The 16,348-nt window shown below is 52.3% G+C and overlaps 1 protein-coding gene across 2 annotated transcripts in view; it reads left to right on the top strand.

Annotated features, from left to right (window-relative positions):
* Nucleotides 1-16,348, top strand: part of WWC3 (WWC family member 3) — a 111,176-nt gene that overhangs the window by 52,992 nt on the left and 41,836 nt on the right. For both annotated transcript variants that reach the window (XR_004966897.1, XM_036304624.1), the window contains exons 5-6: nucleotides 327-406; nucleotides 15,555-15,684. Coding sequence is in view for 1 of the 2 variants with exons in the window: in XM_036304624.1 (XP_036160517.1) it covers nucleotides 327-406; nucleotides 15,555-15,684 (210 nt within the window). In the remaining variant the exon portion in view is untranslated. The remainder of the gene's footprint in view (nucleotides 1-326; nucleotides 407-15,554; nucleotides 15,685-16,348) is intronic.

Raw genomic sequence — 16,348 nt, 5'->3', positions numbered from 1 at the left:
TTCTCAACCTGTGGGTTGTGACCCCTTTGGGGGTCGAACAACCCTTTCACAGGGGTCACCTAAGACCACCAGAAAACACATATATAATTACATATTGTTTTTGTGATAAATCACTCTGCTTTCATTATGTTCAGTTTGTAACCATGACATTGGGGGTCACCACAACATGAGCTGTATGAAAGGGTCGCGGCATGAGGAAGGTTGAGAACCACTGGAGTGGATGGTCCCATGAACGGCAAGCTAAGCAGGAACGTCAGTGACAGCGAGAACAACTGTAGAAGTCATTTTTCACAGCAATTTTTGAAGAAACTGTTATTTGTCTTTAGCTTTCCAGGTTAAAGCGAGAGCTGGCGCAGATGAAGCAAGAGCTGCAGTGCAAAGAGAAGGGGGTGGAGACTCTGCAAGAGTGAGTGGCCCGCGGTGATGGAAGGGAGCGGGGCCCGTGTTCCCTTTCGTGCTGACCTCTTGGTGCCTGGGCATGAGCCCTAAAGCTTCCTGGGCGCCCGCTTCTAGGATTGTGTTTCCGCTCATTACTTCCTGACCCCGAGCATAGGAGTCTCTGCCTTAAAGACCCTTGGTTCCTTTAAGTGGAACTCTTTGGAAACCAGACTTTTATTTGATATTTGTCTACATTCGCCATTGCTGCTGTACTCGCCAAGACACACATGGCTGTTTAAATTGGAATTCCAATTTTGTCAGTTTTGATCTGATCTCTTCATTTTTTTTAATTCAAAAAGTTCAAATCAAATTCATGAAATTGAAAGAAAATAATTTATCCCCCAGCCCCAATAGCCACAGCTGAAATGCTCAGCAGTCACATGCGGCGAGTGCAGATTTTCCCACCTCGGTGCCGGAGACATTTCGGACCAAAGAACTCTGAGGTGGGGCTGTCCTGGGGACCAGAGGGGGCTTAGCAGCGTCCCTGGCGTTGGTCCCCAAGTGCTGCCAGCCCTCCCACCCACTAGTTGCAGCCCAAAACGTCTCCAGACTTTGCCAAGCGTTCCCCGGAGGGTCTATGTGCCCCCAGTTGAGAACCACTGGGCTGGTGGCCATGGCCTCGGACAGCACAGCTGATGGAATATTTCCCTCATCACAGACCATACTATTGGACAGTCTGGTCTATAGGTCCTCCTCGTGTTGGCCCCTTTACAATGAAAACTTGATCCCCACTAAGGGTTTGGGGATGAATTTCTTATTTGTGAGCCGTATTGAGTCAGCACACGGAATGAACAAAAGTTATCTTATAAACGGGGCTATTGCTGGTCTGGAAGAACTCGTTTTCTTAAGAAAGGGTATGCTTGTTGGTCAAGAGTCGTTCTCTCTCGCTTCAGAGCCTGGCTCCGCTTGCCGCACTTAGGCATGTGCTCTCTGCCTTCTGTGCCTGCTGTTCTCACTGGCAATGGGGATTGTTTTAGCCAGCTTGGCTGCTGCCACGAAACACCGCGGACTGGGCGGCTTACACAGCAGACATTTCCCTCGCACAGTTCTGGAGGCTGGAAGTCCAAGAGCAGTGGAACGGGCAAATTCGGTGTCTGGTGAGGACCTGCTTCTTGCTGCGTCTTCACGTGGTGGGGGTTCCGAGGGCGCTCTGGTCTCTGGTGTCTTCCTTTTCCTATAAGGACACGGACCCCGTCATGGGGCTCCACTCTCACGACCTCATCTCAGTCTGATCACCATCCACAGGCCCCCATCTCCAAATACCGTCCCCTGGGGGTTGGGGGAGCACACCATTCAGTCCACAGCAACGATCATCAGGCTGAGCTGTCCAGGAGGCAGCGCCAGCACACAGTCAGCCTTCAGCAGATGGCAGGAAGTGGCTGGCACTGTTCTCAGTGAGGTGGCAGATGCAGCGACGGTGGCATGTGTGACTGCAGCATTGCTCTCTATAGGGAGGCGCTAGTGAATGTGAGCATTTGACAGATGTAACTCTCTCCGCCTCACGTGAAGGGCGATGAGCCGGCATGTCAACCCCGTGGGTTAACACTAGCTTGAGCTCCCCTTTTTTAAGCAGCCGGAAACGGTGTGGTGGGTTCATTGGCCCATTTCTTTATTAGGGCAGATTATAGGCACCTGGGGAGACACACTGGCAAGGTGAGCTGGGGTCCTGCCTAGAGGGGCTTGCTTTCTGTGGCGCTCATACCCGGCCCTGCCCGCTGCAGGCCCCGCCGGGCGGTGAATTTTGGTACCTGCTTAGCGTGAGCGGGAGTCTATCCTTCCATCCAGCCTTTTGCTTTCCGTACCGTTGCCCAGCAGCGTTCTCCGGCGATTTGGCCCACAGTGGGGCTTCCTTTAATTAGCCCTTGTCACGGCAGCTTTTCAGAAAGTTTTGCTTAAGCCAATCAAGCTGCTTTTTCAGTTTCGGCCACTGGCTTTGTTGCTCACTTCGTGCATTCGCAGCCATGTTCCCCGCACACAGCTGCGTGCTCTGTGATGTGACCCCGCACATCCCGGCAGCCTGCAGAGCACAGACGCCGGCTCGGTGCTTCTGTGCGCGGTGGCTACGCCCTCCCGGTCACTTCTGCTATGGGCTGGATAAGAAAGAAGCCGAGGCCTGGATGATTGCTCACTGATTAGAGCGTCGGCCCGGGCACCGAATGGTCACAGGTTTGATTCCCAGTCAAGGGCAAGTACCTCGGTTGCAGGTTTGATCCTCAGCCCCGGGCAGGGTATGTGCCAGAGGCAACCAGTTGATGTTTCTCTCTCTCCTTCCCTCTCCCTCTTCCTTCCCTTCCACTCTCTCTAAAAATCAATGGAAAACTTATCCTCAGGTGAGGATTTTTTTTAAAAGAGGGTGGTGCCGGATAAGAAATAAGCAGAGCCCTGGCCGGTTTCTCAGCGGTTAGAGCGCCTGGGGTGGGGGGGAGGGGGGGACCAAAGGGTTTCGGGTTCAATTCCTGGTCAAGGGCACATACCTGGGTTGTAGGTTTGCTCCCCTGTCTCCAGGCACATGTGGGAGGCAACGAGTTGATGTGTCTCTCTTAACATTGATGTTTTTTTCTCCCTCTCTCGCCCTCTCCTCCCTCCCTTCTCCTCTCTCTCTAAACATCAATGGAAAAAATACCCTCCGGTGGGGATTAAAAGATAAAAATGAAAGAGAAATCAGCAGAGCAAATCATTTAACTCGGCGGGGCCTCAGAAGTTGCCAGGACTGACCTATTAAGCTGGAGGCTGCTTTCCTCCTTCACTGGGCCACACTGTTGCTTTCTCTCATTACCAGGGAGACTCACCACCTCACAGGGCCCCTAGATCCTACTGACGTCTCACGCTAGGCATTGTGCGGGCTGTGGAGGTGACCGGGGTTCAGGGGGCACAGGACCCCTGAGCTTCAGAAGGGAGTCCGCCCGGCACCTTTCCCTGCCGGCTCTGGCTTCCACAGCCCTATTGCCAGGCCCGGCACCTGTGCCTTTGCCTGGTCACCATCACTCTGGCCCATTTCCCTTATTTGAAGACAAAGCTTATATTGCAACCTCAGCTTAAGACGGAAAGCTCTAGAACACTGATTTTCAGCCAGTGTGCCGTAGGAATGCCTAAGTCCATGGTCGGCAAACTGGCTTGCGAGCCACATGCGGCTTTTTGGTCCCTTGAGTGTGGCTCTTCCACAAATACCACATGCGGGTGTACGTACAGTGCGATTGAAACTTCGTGGCCCATGTGCAGAAGTCGGTTTTCGGCCTGGGCGAGTCAATTTTGAAGAAGTACTGTTGATATTTGGCTCTGTTGACTAATGAGTTTGCTGACCACTGACCTAAGTCATGCAACACCTGACCAATTAGTCAGGGACACCGACCTCTTCCCCTTAGGTCGTCAAATAAAAAATGACCACAGCCAATTGCCGCCCAGTGTGACTGAATCAAAATTATACCTGTTTCTTCTTGTCAGATCGACAAAAGGTATAATATACACTGAATGGCCAGATTATGATGACCACCCCATCAGTACAATGAAGTGAATTAGTTATGCAAATAATACTAATAAAACCTTGAGAGTATTTGCTTAGGGAGTTTTCAATATTCAGTATTTTTGGAAGTGTCAATGAAGTACTGATGGGGTGCTCATCATAACCTGGCCACCCAGTGTATTTTTGGTGTGCCGTAGAATTTCCATAATCAGTTTCTGTGCCATGCGACGAGAAAGGTTGACAATCGCTGCTCTGGAAAATAAAAAGTGCCAGGACTTAGGTGACCGAGAAAGCCCCTCCCCTGGGCCTTGCTGGGAAGCCGTTCAGCACTTGTAGTCAGGCGCTTTAAGACTAGGAAAAGGCGGCCTTGGTTTCTCCGGGATCCTTGGACAGGAAGCAGAGCCGGCGGGGGGAGTGTAACTTTACACCTGCAGGCAGCTCCGCTCGGAGTGTGAGTGTGCGCTGTGCTGTGCGCTGTGCAGAGGGCCAGTGTCTGCCTTTTCTTTCTCCTCTCCGTGGCAGGATCCCACGTTTGGGAGCAGCCCTGGTAAATAGGCCCCGCCAAGGGGACAGACCTCACTCCCCACCAGAGCCTGGTGGAGGCCAAGGAGGGGCAGGGGGAACGAACGTTCTGGATCTGGCCTTGGTCCTGGGACACCCAGCCCAGCTGTGCGGATGGAGCAGCCCCGAAAGGCAGTGTTTGATCAGATGTTACGATGTCACTGTACGCGTTTATTCTGTGACAAACTCGCAGGAAGGAGAGGAAACGGGCGCGCAAGGCCTTGCTTAACATTCTCAGCGAGTACCAGTCATCCGATCCCTTCCTGTGAGTGACACAGGCTGTGCACGAGACTGAGGCGCCTCGTTATTTTTCTGGTACTGAACGTGGCGCATGTTTGGAGGGAGGCATGCAGCTTGGGGTTATTTACTGAGAAAGTCTGAAAGCCTTTGGTCGGCATCGGGAAGGTGAAGAGCACACCCCTAGCGTCAGATGTTAACTCCAGCACAGAGAACCCACGCGCTGTTGGCCGCAATGGGGCTTCTCGGAGAGGAGTGCCAGCCCCGATTTAAGGCAGGGAGCCTAGGTTTTCCCTCCCAGAAACGGTTGTGCTGCGCCTGCTTCCCAGAATATCCATGTATTCTTTTCCAGAGCACCTCACCAGGAGTTTGGCCGCTCGGAACGTTTTCAACTAGGCTTGTTTATCTTGGTGAACTTTCCTGGCTAGCGAGAAAATCCATCATTACGCTGGGGTCCAAGTGAGGAAAAAAGAACCTTTTGTATTTTTTTTTTGAGTCTGTGTATGTTGTTAATTTTTGTAGATGGGAGCTGGCCATGAACACAGTCTCTGGGTTAATGATAGAATATGTACGTGTGTGTGTGTGTGTGTGTGTGTGTGTAATATATATAAACTTTTAATGATGGAAAATGTCAAACATATACAAAAGGAGAGAGAACAGTGTAATGGACCCCCTCGAGCACCCCTCGGCCCACTTCAGCGGCTAACACACAGCAGCTCACCTTGTTTGGTCGCACACCGCCTCATCCCCCAAATCTTCCTGCCTTATTGAAGCAAATCCTAGAATCATATGATCCATCACTGTCTCTCCTAAACGTACGGACTCCTTTGGAAACATAGCTCTAATGCCTATGCCCCGCTGAATAGTAACCTCTTAAACTGTCCCTTCTCCAGCGAGGTTGCCCATTTCTCTGGTTTATTGGGGTCCACGTTCAGGCGAGGCCCACACAGTGCGTTTGGCTGGTGTGTCTTAATCTCTACCCGCCTCGTCTGGGCTTTTCCTTCTGACAGCTTTGTTGAAGAAGCTGTTTGCTTTTCAGTCCCGTTTCCCTGACAGTGGATTTTGCTGCTTGACTGCGCATGTGTCATTTCACATGCTCCTGCTGTATATGCAAACTGCTGTCATTGGTATGAGGGGCTTCATCTGGTTCAAGTTCCGTTTCTTTTTCTTCCCCTTTTGGAGGGTACGTATGTTTTGTAGGTGGTGGTGGTGTTACTTCCATGTGGAGGTGCACACTCTCCAGCTGTCTGTCTGTCTGTCTCTCTTTTTGTTCATCCTCACCCAAGGATATTTTTTCCATTGATATCTAGAGAGAGCAGAAGGGAGGTAGGAGGGGAAGAGAGAGAAAAAAAGTCAACGTGAGAGTGACACATAGCTTGGTTGCCTCCTGCACGCGCCCCCACTGGGGCTGGGGAACCTGCAACTGAGGTATGTGCCCTTGACCGGGAATCGAACCTGCGACCCTCCGGTCCCTGGGGTTGACACTGTAACCACTGAGCAAACGGCCAGGGCGCGGCTGTCTGTTATTGTGGTGTGAAGATGATTGGTGGGTTCTGGCATTGTCTGCCTGGTACATCCATTTATAGTGTTGCCCATCAGCTTTTCACCTAATGCTGTGCACACGCAGATACAAAAGGTTTCAGCCTAAGTTCCCGAAACTGGGTTTGCTGGGTCGAAGGGCAAATGCACCAGTGGTATTTTTAGATATTGCCATTGCCCTCTCTAGGGGGCGCCCCATTTCGCATTCCCAGCACTGATAGGTGAGCGCTCCGGTTCCCACAGCTCTGCCAGCAGAAGGTGCTGCCAGGCTTTTGCGTTCGTGCCAGTCTCGCAGGTGAGAGATAATATCTCAGGGGAGTTGTCATTTGCATTCCTCTCGTGGTCCCGTATAAACGTCTTCAGAAAATAGCAGCAACATCTTTGATTAACAAAAGTCTTCAGCGAAATCGGGCTTTTCCGGTGAAAGCGCGGCTGGGCTCTGCGCTCGCCTGGAAGAGGCATCTCACTGGGCCTATACCAGCTCCCAGGGCCAAGGGCAGGGCTCGGGACTAGTCTGCGCTCAGTTCCCAGATGGGTGATGCGCAAGAGCGTGCCGAGTGCCAACGGGCGTGGGGAGATTTCCCTCTAGTTATTCTAGATCTCCTGCAGATCTGGAATGCGCCTCGTGTTAGATTCCCAGTTGTCCTGCAGCCAGGAGCTCACTTAGCATTGCTTCACCCCGGCTTTCCCACGCTCATGGCCCATTGAAGCCTTTTTCCGCCATGACACCTGCAACGTCCCTGCATGCTGGCACGGTGGCCCAGGACGCTGGGGGCGGGGGGAGAGGGGCACTGTGCTGACTGCCTTTTTGCTGTCTGCCTTTTCGTGGGGTGCTGTTTCCAGGCCTGGCACCCATTCATTCTCACAGCTTCTGCCGTGACCTGCAGCTGAGCCTGCCAGGCTCACCGTTCTCACACTCCAGCCCCAGGATTCTCTCTAAACGTCTCCTCTGCCGGTGACCCGCAGTGGCTTCCTCCCTCTTCCTTAGAATCCAGTCTAGACCCTCCATATGCTGGCCCCTCTCCTGGCCTCATTACCTTCCAGTCTCACCCTCACTCTCCGGCGCCCATCCCCGGCCACCCTGCTGGGTCTCCGTGCTGGAGCTGGCCTCTCCCCGCGCCTGGAACCCGCCCCCCAGATTTCCGCATGCCTGTTCCCTCCCTTCCCTAGTTGTCTGGACAAATGACATGTCAACCAGACCCTGGCTTACCCACTGGATCTAAAAAGGACCCTCCCTGCCCCATTCTTTTCCCAACCCAGCTCTGTTGTTCTTAAAACACGGATCGCTGCCCGACATAGTGATGTGTTTTGGTGTTGTCTGTCTCTCTGACCAACACTCACCTACTTGCTGTTGGGAATGCAAAATGGTGTGACACCTAGAGAGGGGAATGGCAGTATCTAAAAATAGCACCAATGCGCGGGGCCGGCATGGCTCAGTGGTTGAGCATGGACCTATGAACCACGAGGTCAGGGTTTGATTCCCAGTCAGGGCACATGCCCGGGTTGTGGGCACATCCCCAGTGTGGGGAGTGCAGGAGGCAGCCAATCAATGATTCTCTCTCATCATTGATGTTTCTATCTCTCTCTCCCTCTCCCTTCCTCTCTGAAATCAATAAATGATATTTTAAAATACTATAAAAATATAAAAATAAAAATACCACCAATGCACTTACCCTTTGACCCAGCAAACCCACTTTCGGGAACTGACGCTGAAATCTTTCGTATCTACAAGCGCACAGCATGAGGGCGAAAAGCTATAGGATGACAAGGATGCAGCCTTGGTCCCTGCTGCGCCTCAGGGCCCAGACAGCTCCCAGCGCAGGGCAGGGCTCAGCTGATGTCCCTGCTCCTGCCCCCTGAGCAGTCCCATAAGTCACTTCATTCTTGGCCACTGGGACCCCAGGGTGAGGGCCTGGGCGAGGATCTCGCGGAGGTCTCGGTACATGGCCATTCACCTTATTAACTGCCCTCTAGCATTTCCTTCTCTGCTACATACTATGTTTTAAGAAACCCCATTCCTTGTTACTGCTATTCAAGCCACAGAAAAGGGCTATAAACGAAATGTTCCAAATAACCAGTTTCCATGAGTTGCTTTCTTAGGCAGGTGGCCTCTTTCTTCCAGCCTGTTAATTGCCCGATGAACTCCTTTCCTAGTGGGGTAGTAGGAGTGAAGCTAAACCCACGTTCCCTTAAATCAGAGTCCCTGCTCTCTTCTGAGCGCTCAATACCAGAATGAGGCAGCATGAGATGTTGGAATTAGCATTTTCTGTCGGAGGGGATTTAGTGCTTTCAGAAGAGGGTAAGATTGTTCGCAGTTAGAGCGGCTTAGACCAACAATATCCCATTAACATAGCACATAAGGCACAGCCCGTGCGAAAAGGCCGGCACCGCTCAGATAACAGCAAAACATACAGCAACGGGCGGGAACAAAGGGCGCATTGTTCGCGCCGGGGGACAGGTCTGGCTCCACACAGGACCTGCTGTTGATAGAAAGCTGCCGGAAGCTCTCTGAGGCTCACGCAGGCCCCCTGCCAGCGCTGTGATGTAAAAGGTGGACTGTAACAAAACTTCTCATTCTTTCGGGTTGTAATGTGTGGTATTAACATGGAATATCTTTAGAGGCCTGGCAGCCCTGTTCTTCAAGACGTGGGTTTTAGAAGTCGTTTGGTTTTACTGCTGCCAGCGCAGTTCTCTCGACATCTGAAATGGAACAACGAGTATGGAAACTTGAGGGCAGCGGGAGTGGGGGGGGTGATGATAAACATCTCAGAAATGCCTTCTTGGTGGTGCTAGGGTCACCCTCTGAGACTGCGCCTTCTCCCCTGCTCTCAGCATTGCTCTCAAGAGCAGACCAGGAGCTCCAGTTTCGTTCAGGACATCGGACAGGCTGTGTGGGTGGCCTTCAGGTTTGACACAGTGCGAGTTTGCAGGCCTTGACTCGGAGCATATTGCTAAGCCGGTGATGAAAGGGATGCGTGCTGGTGTGAGGGGCCTCAGCGTGAACCTCGCTGTGCCTCTAACAGGCTGTGTGACCTTGAGCAAGTCACTTAACCTCCCCGAAGCTGCTGCAAAGTGCTGAGAGGTGAGAAGTGAAGACTGTGGTTCTGTGTACTGTTTTTTGTGGGTTTTTTCCCCCCATACTTTATCTAGTCCATTTGGGTGGCTATTATAACAAAACTAGAGGCTCAGTGCACAAAAATTTGTGCACTCAGGGGGGTCCCTCAGCCCGACCTGTGCCCTCTCGCAGTTTGGGACCCCTTGGGGGATGTCCACCTGCTGGCTTAGGCCCGATCACTGGGGGGATCGGGCCTAAGCTGGCAGTCAGACATCCCTCTGGCAGTCCAGGAGCCCTCGGGGGATGTTCACTTGCCAGTGGAGAGCAGGCCTAAGCTGCAGTTGGACATCTTTAGTGCTGCTGAGGAGGCCGGAGAGGCTCTCACCACCACCACTGTGCTGGCAGCCGTCAGCCTGGTTTGTGGCTGAGCAGAGCTCCTCCTGTGGTCAGTGTGTGTCATAGTGACCAGTCATTCCCAGTCGTTTTGCTGTTAGGGTCAATTTGCATATTCCTTTTATTATATGGGAATACCACAGACTGGGTGGCTCATAAACAACAGAATTGATTTCCCTTCGTTCCAGAGGCTAGAAGTCCAAGAACAGGGCACCCTCATGGTCAGGTGCTGTGTCCTGTGAGAGCCGCTTCCCAGTTCATAAATGGCCGCCTTCCAGCTGTGTCCTCACCTGGGGGAAAGGCAGGGGAGCTCTTGGGGGGGGTCTCTTTTATGAAGACACTGACCCCATTCAGGAGAATTTGGATGAGATGTTGGAATTAGCATTTTCTGTCGTGACCTGATCACCCCCCAGAGGCCCTACCCCTTAATACCTCACCCTGGGCGTTGGGATTTTAGCAAGTGAATTTTAGGGTGGGGTTGGGGGAACATAACATTCAGAACAGAGCACACTGTATAATAACGTATGCTGTCTAGTGCCACCTTTTAAATGTATATACTAGAGGCCCGGTGCATGAAAATTCATGCACTGGAGAGGGGTCCCTCAGCCTGGTCTGCCCCCTCTCACAATCTGGGAGCCCTCAGGTACGGGAGGTGACCTGGCGATCAGGGGAAGGTGACACCCCACCACACCTCTGCTGCTGCCACTGCTGGCAGCGCAAGCCTCGGCCAGCCCTGGTTACCTGAGCCTTGGGCGGCCCTGGGAGGCTGGGCAGCCACCATCCAAGGCTTGCCTGTGCCTCGGGCTGGCCCTGGGCGGCTGGGGGGCTGAGGGCAGGTCCGGCCACACCACGTGCCTGCCACCTCCCTGGCAGGGCTGCAAGGACTAAGGGACTCCGGCGGGGCTGAGGGGACTGGGCGCCGCCATCTTGTGGCTATGGGCACTGCCATCTTTGTGACAGCATGATGGTCAGTTTGCATATCACCTCTTTATTAGATAGGGTGTGTGTTTATTTATTTATTTTTTTATTGATTTCAGAGAGGAAGGGAGAGGCAGAGAGAGCTAGAAACATCAATGATGAGAGAGAATCATGGATCAGCTGTCTCCTGCACACCCCCTACTGGGGATTGAGTCTGTATCCCGGGCATGTGCCCTGACCGGGAATTGAACCCTGACCTCCTGTTTCATAGGTTGATGCTCAACCACTGAGCCACGCTGGCCGAGTAGTGCCACCTTTTGTTGAGCAGTTATCAATGTTCTGTCATGTTATTTGACATGTAAAAGCACTGTCTTAGACTCTGAATGAAAATTTTACGAAGAAAAAGACATTTCTTTGGCAGTCACAGATGTTAGGATTTTCTTTATGAAATGGAATATATTGTTATTTTAGAAAATATTGAATCATTGAGCCCATTATTTGATTTCATTCAAAGTTCTAGAGGGAATTGAAAAAAGGGAGAAAATTCCCAAATGAATCTTGTGGACGCGAAGGGAGAGCTCTCCTGGCCTCTGAGGCTCTGTGTGATGAGAGTGGATCCCACGGGGAGCAGGAACGGCCTGTGCTCTGTGGAGCATCTCTTGCCCGTGTCTAAACCTGTGGACCTCCATGGGCCGCTCTGAGCAAGGCTTCGCCTGTGGCTTTGGGGGGCGCCCGATGAAGACTTGAGAATCGGGAGATGGGGTTTGACCCCGGCTCTGCCACATCTTAGCTTGTCACCTTGGGCCACGTAGGTGCTCTCTCTGAGCCTCCATTTTTTCATTATAAAATCTGAGATTATGCTTATTTTGTAGAGCCATTGAGGGGATTAAAGGAGGTGACAACTGGGGAGCACACAGGAAGACTCTGACACCTAGTGAATCCTTGGTCCATTGAACTATTTCCATAATCATATAGTTTAATCAAATAATGTATGCTATATACGCTGTTTATGTAAGGTTATACTTATATGATATATAATCTTTTATTATGTAACTAGAGGCCCAGTGCATGAAATTCATGCAAGGGGCTCAGCCCTCGCAGCCCCAACTTCGTCCGGAATGTCTTCTGGATGGTCGTTCTGCTCTTCAGTCTAATTAGCATATTAGCTCTTTATTATATAGGATGATATGTTCTACAATAATAGAACTCTTTTGAAATGATAGTATTCCAGAGGTTCTTAGAACATCGAGATCATATTCTCAAATAGCTTGCCCACTTTTAAAAAATATACATATTTTTATTGATTTTAGAAGGGAGATGGAGTCAGAAACATCAATGATGAGAGAGAATCATGGATCAGCTGCCTCCTGCATGCCCCCTACTGGGGATAGAGCCCAAAACCCAGGCATGTGCCCTGACTGGAATAAAACCCGGGACCCTTCAGTCCACAGGCCAACACTATCCACTGAGCCAAACCAGCTAGGGCGCTTGCCCACTTTTTAACAGGGGACTCTCTTTTCCTTTCCTGCCCCCAAACATCGTCTTCCGTAGAAGCAGAGTAGCTGAGCCTGGAAGGGGGAGGTGCTGCCGAAGCAGGGCTGAGGGTCCCGGGCTCTTGTAGGCTCCCCCTCCAGCTCTTCCTGCTCACCACGTGGGGACACTCTTGGAATTGATTGAAAACAGCTGCTCTGGGCCAGTCTTCATTCTTCCTCAAGGCCTCAGAGCACTTGGGTAGAGTTAAGGCCAGAGCCCACGCCTGTGACCTTGAAGTTGAACTTCTAGGCCAGGGGTGGGCAAACTTTTTGACTCGAGGGCCACAATGGGTTATTAAACTGGACCGGAGGGCCGGAACAAAAGCATGGATGGAGTGTTTGTGTGAACTAATATAAATTCAAAGTAAACATCATTACATAAAAGGGTACTGTCTTTTTTTTTTTTTTTTTAGTTTTATTCATTTCAAACGGGCCGGATCCGGCCCGCGGGCCGTAGTTTGCCCACGGCTATTCTAGGCACTGTGCGGGTCTGCTGGTGGGGTGAAGCGCAGGCCCGCTGACCCCTCTCCCTGATGGGAACTGCAGCCGTTCCCAGCGTAGAACCTGGTGCCTCGGGAGACTGCTGGCTCCATCCCTGGTTTCCTGGTGGCTACGCTTAGGCTCTATAACTGCTCAAGCCAGAGGGAAACCACAACACAGTACCAAGCTGGGCTGACCAGGTTAGCATCTCATTGCAGCCTGAGCCGTGCTGTGTGTCTGTGGCTATCTGACTGGCATTGACTTTCAAGCAGTTGAAACAGTTTTGTTTAAGGCAGTCGAGTTTTCATTTCTCTGTGCCCGTGTCAGTGTCAGGGTGATCCATTTGCCGTCTTCATTGTGGAGGGGCCGTCTGACCTGCTTAGCAGGGGCTGTGGTCATTGCCTTGCGGAGAAGTCAGACTTTTCTGGCCTTGGGGCTTTTTTGTCTGGAAATGCTGTAACCCTTTTCTCCAGACTCCATCAGCCTATGTGGGCTGTGGTTTGTGACATCAATGAGCCGCATTGGGAAGCCTTTGATCAGAAGATGAATACAAGGAGACATTATTATGTAAATGAGTCTAGATTCCCCCCCCCCCCCCCCCCCCCCCCCCCCGCAAGAAAAGTCAGGCCACTTCCTCGCAGATGTGAGATGGATGGCTTTTTGCTGCTGTCTCGCCTTAGACTCTCGGTTCTCCATAGAATAGCTGAAGTGGAAAAACACATGGCCGGGCCATGTTGGGATTTGGGGGTGTCACCATTTAATGTGTGGGGTCCCCTGGTGCGCCTGCATCCGCTCTCCGTGGAAGAGGCCTTGGGAGCAGGTTTCATGCGTGTTTGATTTGTAACTGATGGCAGCCGCGGCGCTGCTGCCGAGCCGAGCCCGTTTCCAGGGGGAGGGCAGGCTTCCTGCTCGCGCTATTTGTCCTTCTCTGGTTCCAAGGGCGCTGACAGCTCAGCTCAGCTCCGGTGCTCAGTTTTGCTGTGAGTTGTGACGCATGTGGCCAGGAATTTGTTAATGATAATAAAGTACCGGGGTTGGTGAATTATTGACTTTTTCTCCCATGAGTAAGTAGATCCAGCATCGTCCTCATAATAGTAATGGCCACACAAACATGACACGCCAGGCCTCGGCCCGGGCGGCCCTCTCCTCCCATCTTCGCCCTAAGTGGGAGAAACATGGTTAGTGTCCTATGTGCGACACGAGGAGACAGGTTTAAAGAGGCGAAGTGACCTGCCCAGGGTCCCACTGTAGAGCTGGCGTGTCGCTTGTCCTCCGTGGCCTGCCGGGGTGCTTCCGTGAGTGCCAAGTTAGGGCGTGTGGGCTGGCCGTTAGGACCCAGGTTTTCAGTCGACGCGGGGCGACAACTCAGAACCAGAGCTGTGCGGTGGTGGGGCGGGACCTGCAGCTCAGCTAATGACCTTCCAGAGGAGCACATTCCATTTCTGGATGGAAGTATCCCAACTCCTTTAGCCCTGAGGGCTCCTACGACTCAAGGCTTAGGTATGGCGGACGTGACAGAGGACGTGCTGCCGGCCTCGTGCACTCAGGGGCGGGAGGGCAGCCAGAAGGCAGGAAAGGTGAGAAGGAAAGGAGGATGGATGAGAAGGAAGGAAAGATGGGTGAAAAGAAAGGAAGGAAAGAAGGGAAGAAGGATGGGTTAGAAAGAAGGAAGGATGGGTGAGAAGGAAGGAAAGAAGGATGGGCGAGAAGGAAGAAAGGAAGGAAGGACAAGTGAGAAGGAAGGAAGGAAGGATGGGTGAGAGGTAGGGAAGGATGGGTGAGAGGGAAGGAAGGAGGGCGAGAGGGAAGGAAGGATGGGCGAGAGGGAAGGAAGGAGGGTGAGAGGTAGGGAAGGATGGGCGAGAGGGAAGGAAGGATGGGCGAGAGGGAAGGAAGGATGGGCGAGAGGGAAGGAAGGAAGGATGGGCGAGAGGGAAGGAAGGAAGGATGGGCGAGAGGGAAGGAAGGAAGGAGGGCGAGAGGTAGGGAAGGATGGGCGAGAGGGAAGGAAGGATGGGTGAGAGGGAAGGAAGGAAGGAGGGCGAGAGGTAGGGAAGGATGGGCGAGAGGGAAGGAAGGATGGGCGAGAGGGAAGGAAGGATGGGCGAGAGGGAAGGAAGGATAGGCGAGAGGGAAGGAAGGATGGGCGAGAGGGAAGGAAGGAAGGATGGGCGAGAGGGAAGGAAGGAAGGATGGGCGAGAGGGAAGGAAGGAAGGAGGGCGAGAGGGAAGGAAGGAAGGAGGGCGAGAGGTAGGGAAGGATGGGCGAGAGGGAAGGAAGGATGGGCGAGAGGGAAGGAAGGATGGGCGAGAGGGAAGGAAGGATGGGCGAGAGGGAAGGAAGGATGGGCGAGAGGGAAGGAAGGATGGGCGAGAGGGAAGGAGGAAGGAAGTGTGAATTCATGGAAGGAAGGAAGGGCGAAGGGTGTTTGGATTAAAGACAAGAATTGAGGAGGTGCGTAGTAGAGAGAGCGAGTGATTAATTAGAACCAAGATGACATAAAAGAAAGAGGTACATAGGGAAGACATAAGAGTCTCCAGCTTTTGTACAAGGCGCCATTAATGACAGTTCACTGCTCTCTGCTGGTTCCCACATATTCTCCCTGCACACAGATCCGCTGCATGTTCATTTAGCGCCCCTTTTTGACCAGGTGCTGGGGATAAGCGAGTAAGACATGACCCTCCTCTCAAGGATTGAAAGCCTCCGGCAGGTGCTCAGCTGATGATCTCATTGCCTTATCATTAGAGGCTCTTCATGGAGCGCGGCCTCGGCTGCCCTGGCGCAGGCCGTGTCCCACAAGGCCTCGCACGGGATCTTTCTCTCCCTTTGCTGGAACCCATTTGCACTGTTCCCCACCTTTCTGGGAAGCTTTGAGTTTTCTGTGTTTAATGGAATGGGACGATCTCGCATGGAGTGACAATAGTTTTCCCCTTTAACCAGGATTGACCGCAAGATGTCAAATACTCACACCACCTACAAGCTGGATGAGGCCCAGGCTATCATGAATGAGCTGCGGACCATCAAGAAGGCCATCTGCACAGGCGAGAAGGAGCGGCGGGACCTGATGCAGGTGGGAGGCGTGCGCCCCTTTGCCCACTCGTCTAGCTTTTCTTTATGTAGAATTTTTACAATATCATATATTCGTGCCCACTTGTCTGCCTCCTTGTCTGTCTTCCCTTTGTTTAGAATTTTAAAAATATTATATACTTATTATATGCACAGTTCATATATATCCAAAGACATACATGTATATATGGTATTACATATGCATATATATCTTTAATGTGTGCGCGCACATATGTATTTAAAACAATGCATGCTAGTTTCCCAGGACTGCCATCACAGAGGACTGCAAACCGGGGGGCTGAGAACCAAGGAAATGGATTCTCTCAGAGGCTAGAGGCCACAGCCTGAAATCAAGGGGTTCGCAGGGCCGTGCCCTCTGAAGGCTCTAGGGAGGCCCCTTCCTGTCCCTTCCAGCTTCCGGTGGCCACTGGCAACCCTTGGCATTCCCGGGCGCGTGCCTTTGCTGTCGCATGGGGCCTTCCATGTGTCTCTGTCTAAATGTTCTCTTCTCATGAGGACGCCGGTCCTGGGTGAGAGCACGCTCTAAGCCAGTGTAACCTCATCTTGACTTGACTCCATCTGCGAAGACTGCAGTGGGCTCAAGTTCGCGGGCCCCGGGGGAGGACTTGAACATGGTGTTTGGAGGACACAATTCAAGCCACAGTGGG

This window comes from Myotis myotis, unplaced genomic scaffold, assembly GCF_014108235.1.
Source record: "Myotis myotis isolate mMyoMyo1 unplaced genomic scaffold, mMyoMyo1.p scaffold_m19_p_4, whole genome shotgun sequence".
Taxonomy (NCBI): domain Eukaryota; kingdom Metazoa; phylum Chordata; class Mammalia; order Chiroptera; family Vespertilionidae; genus Myotis; species Myotis myotis.
Note: the sequence above shows the minus strand (reverse complement) of the source record. Positions and strands in the feature narration are given on the sequence as shown.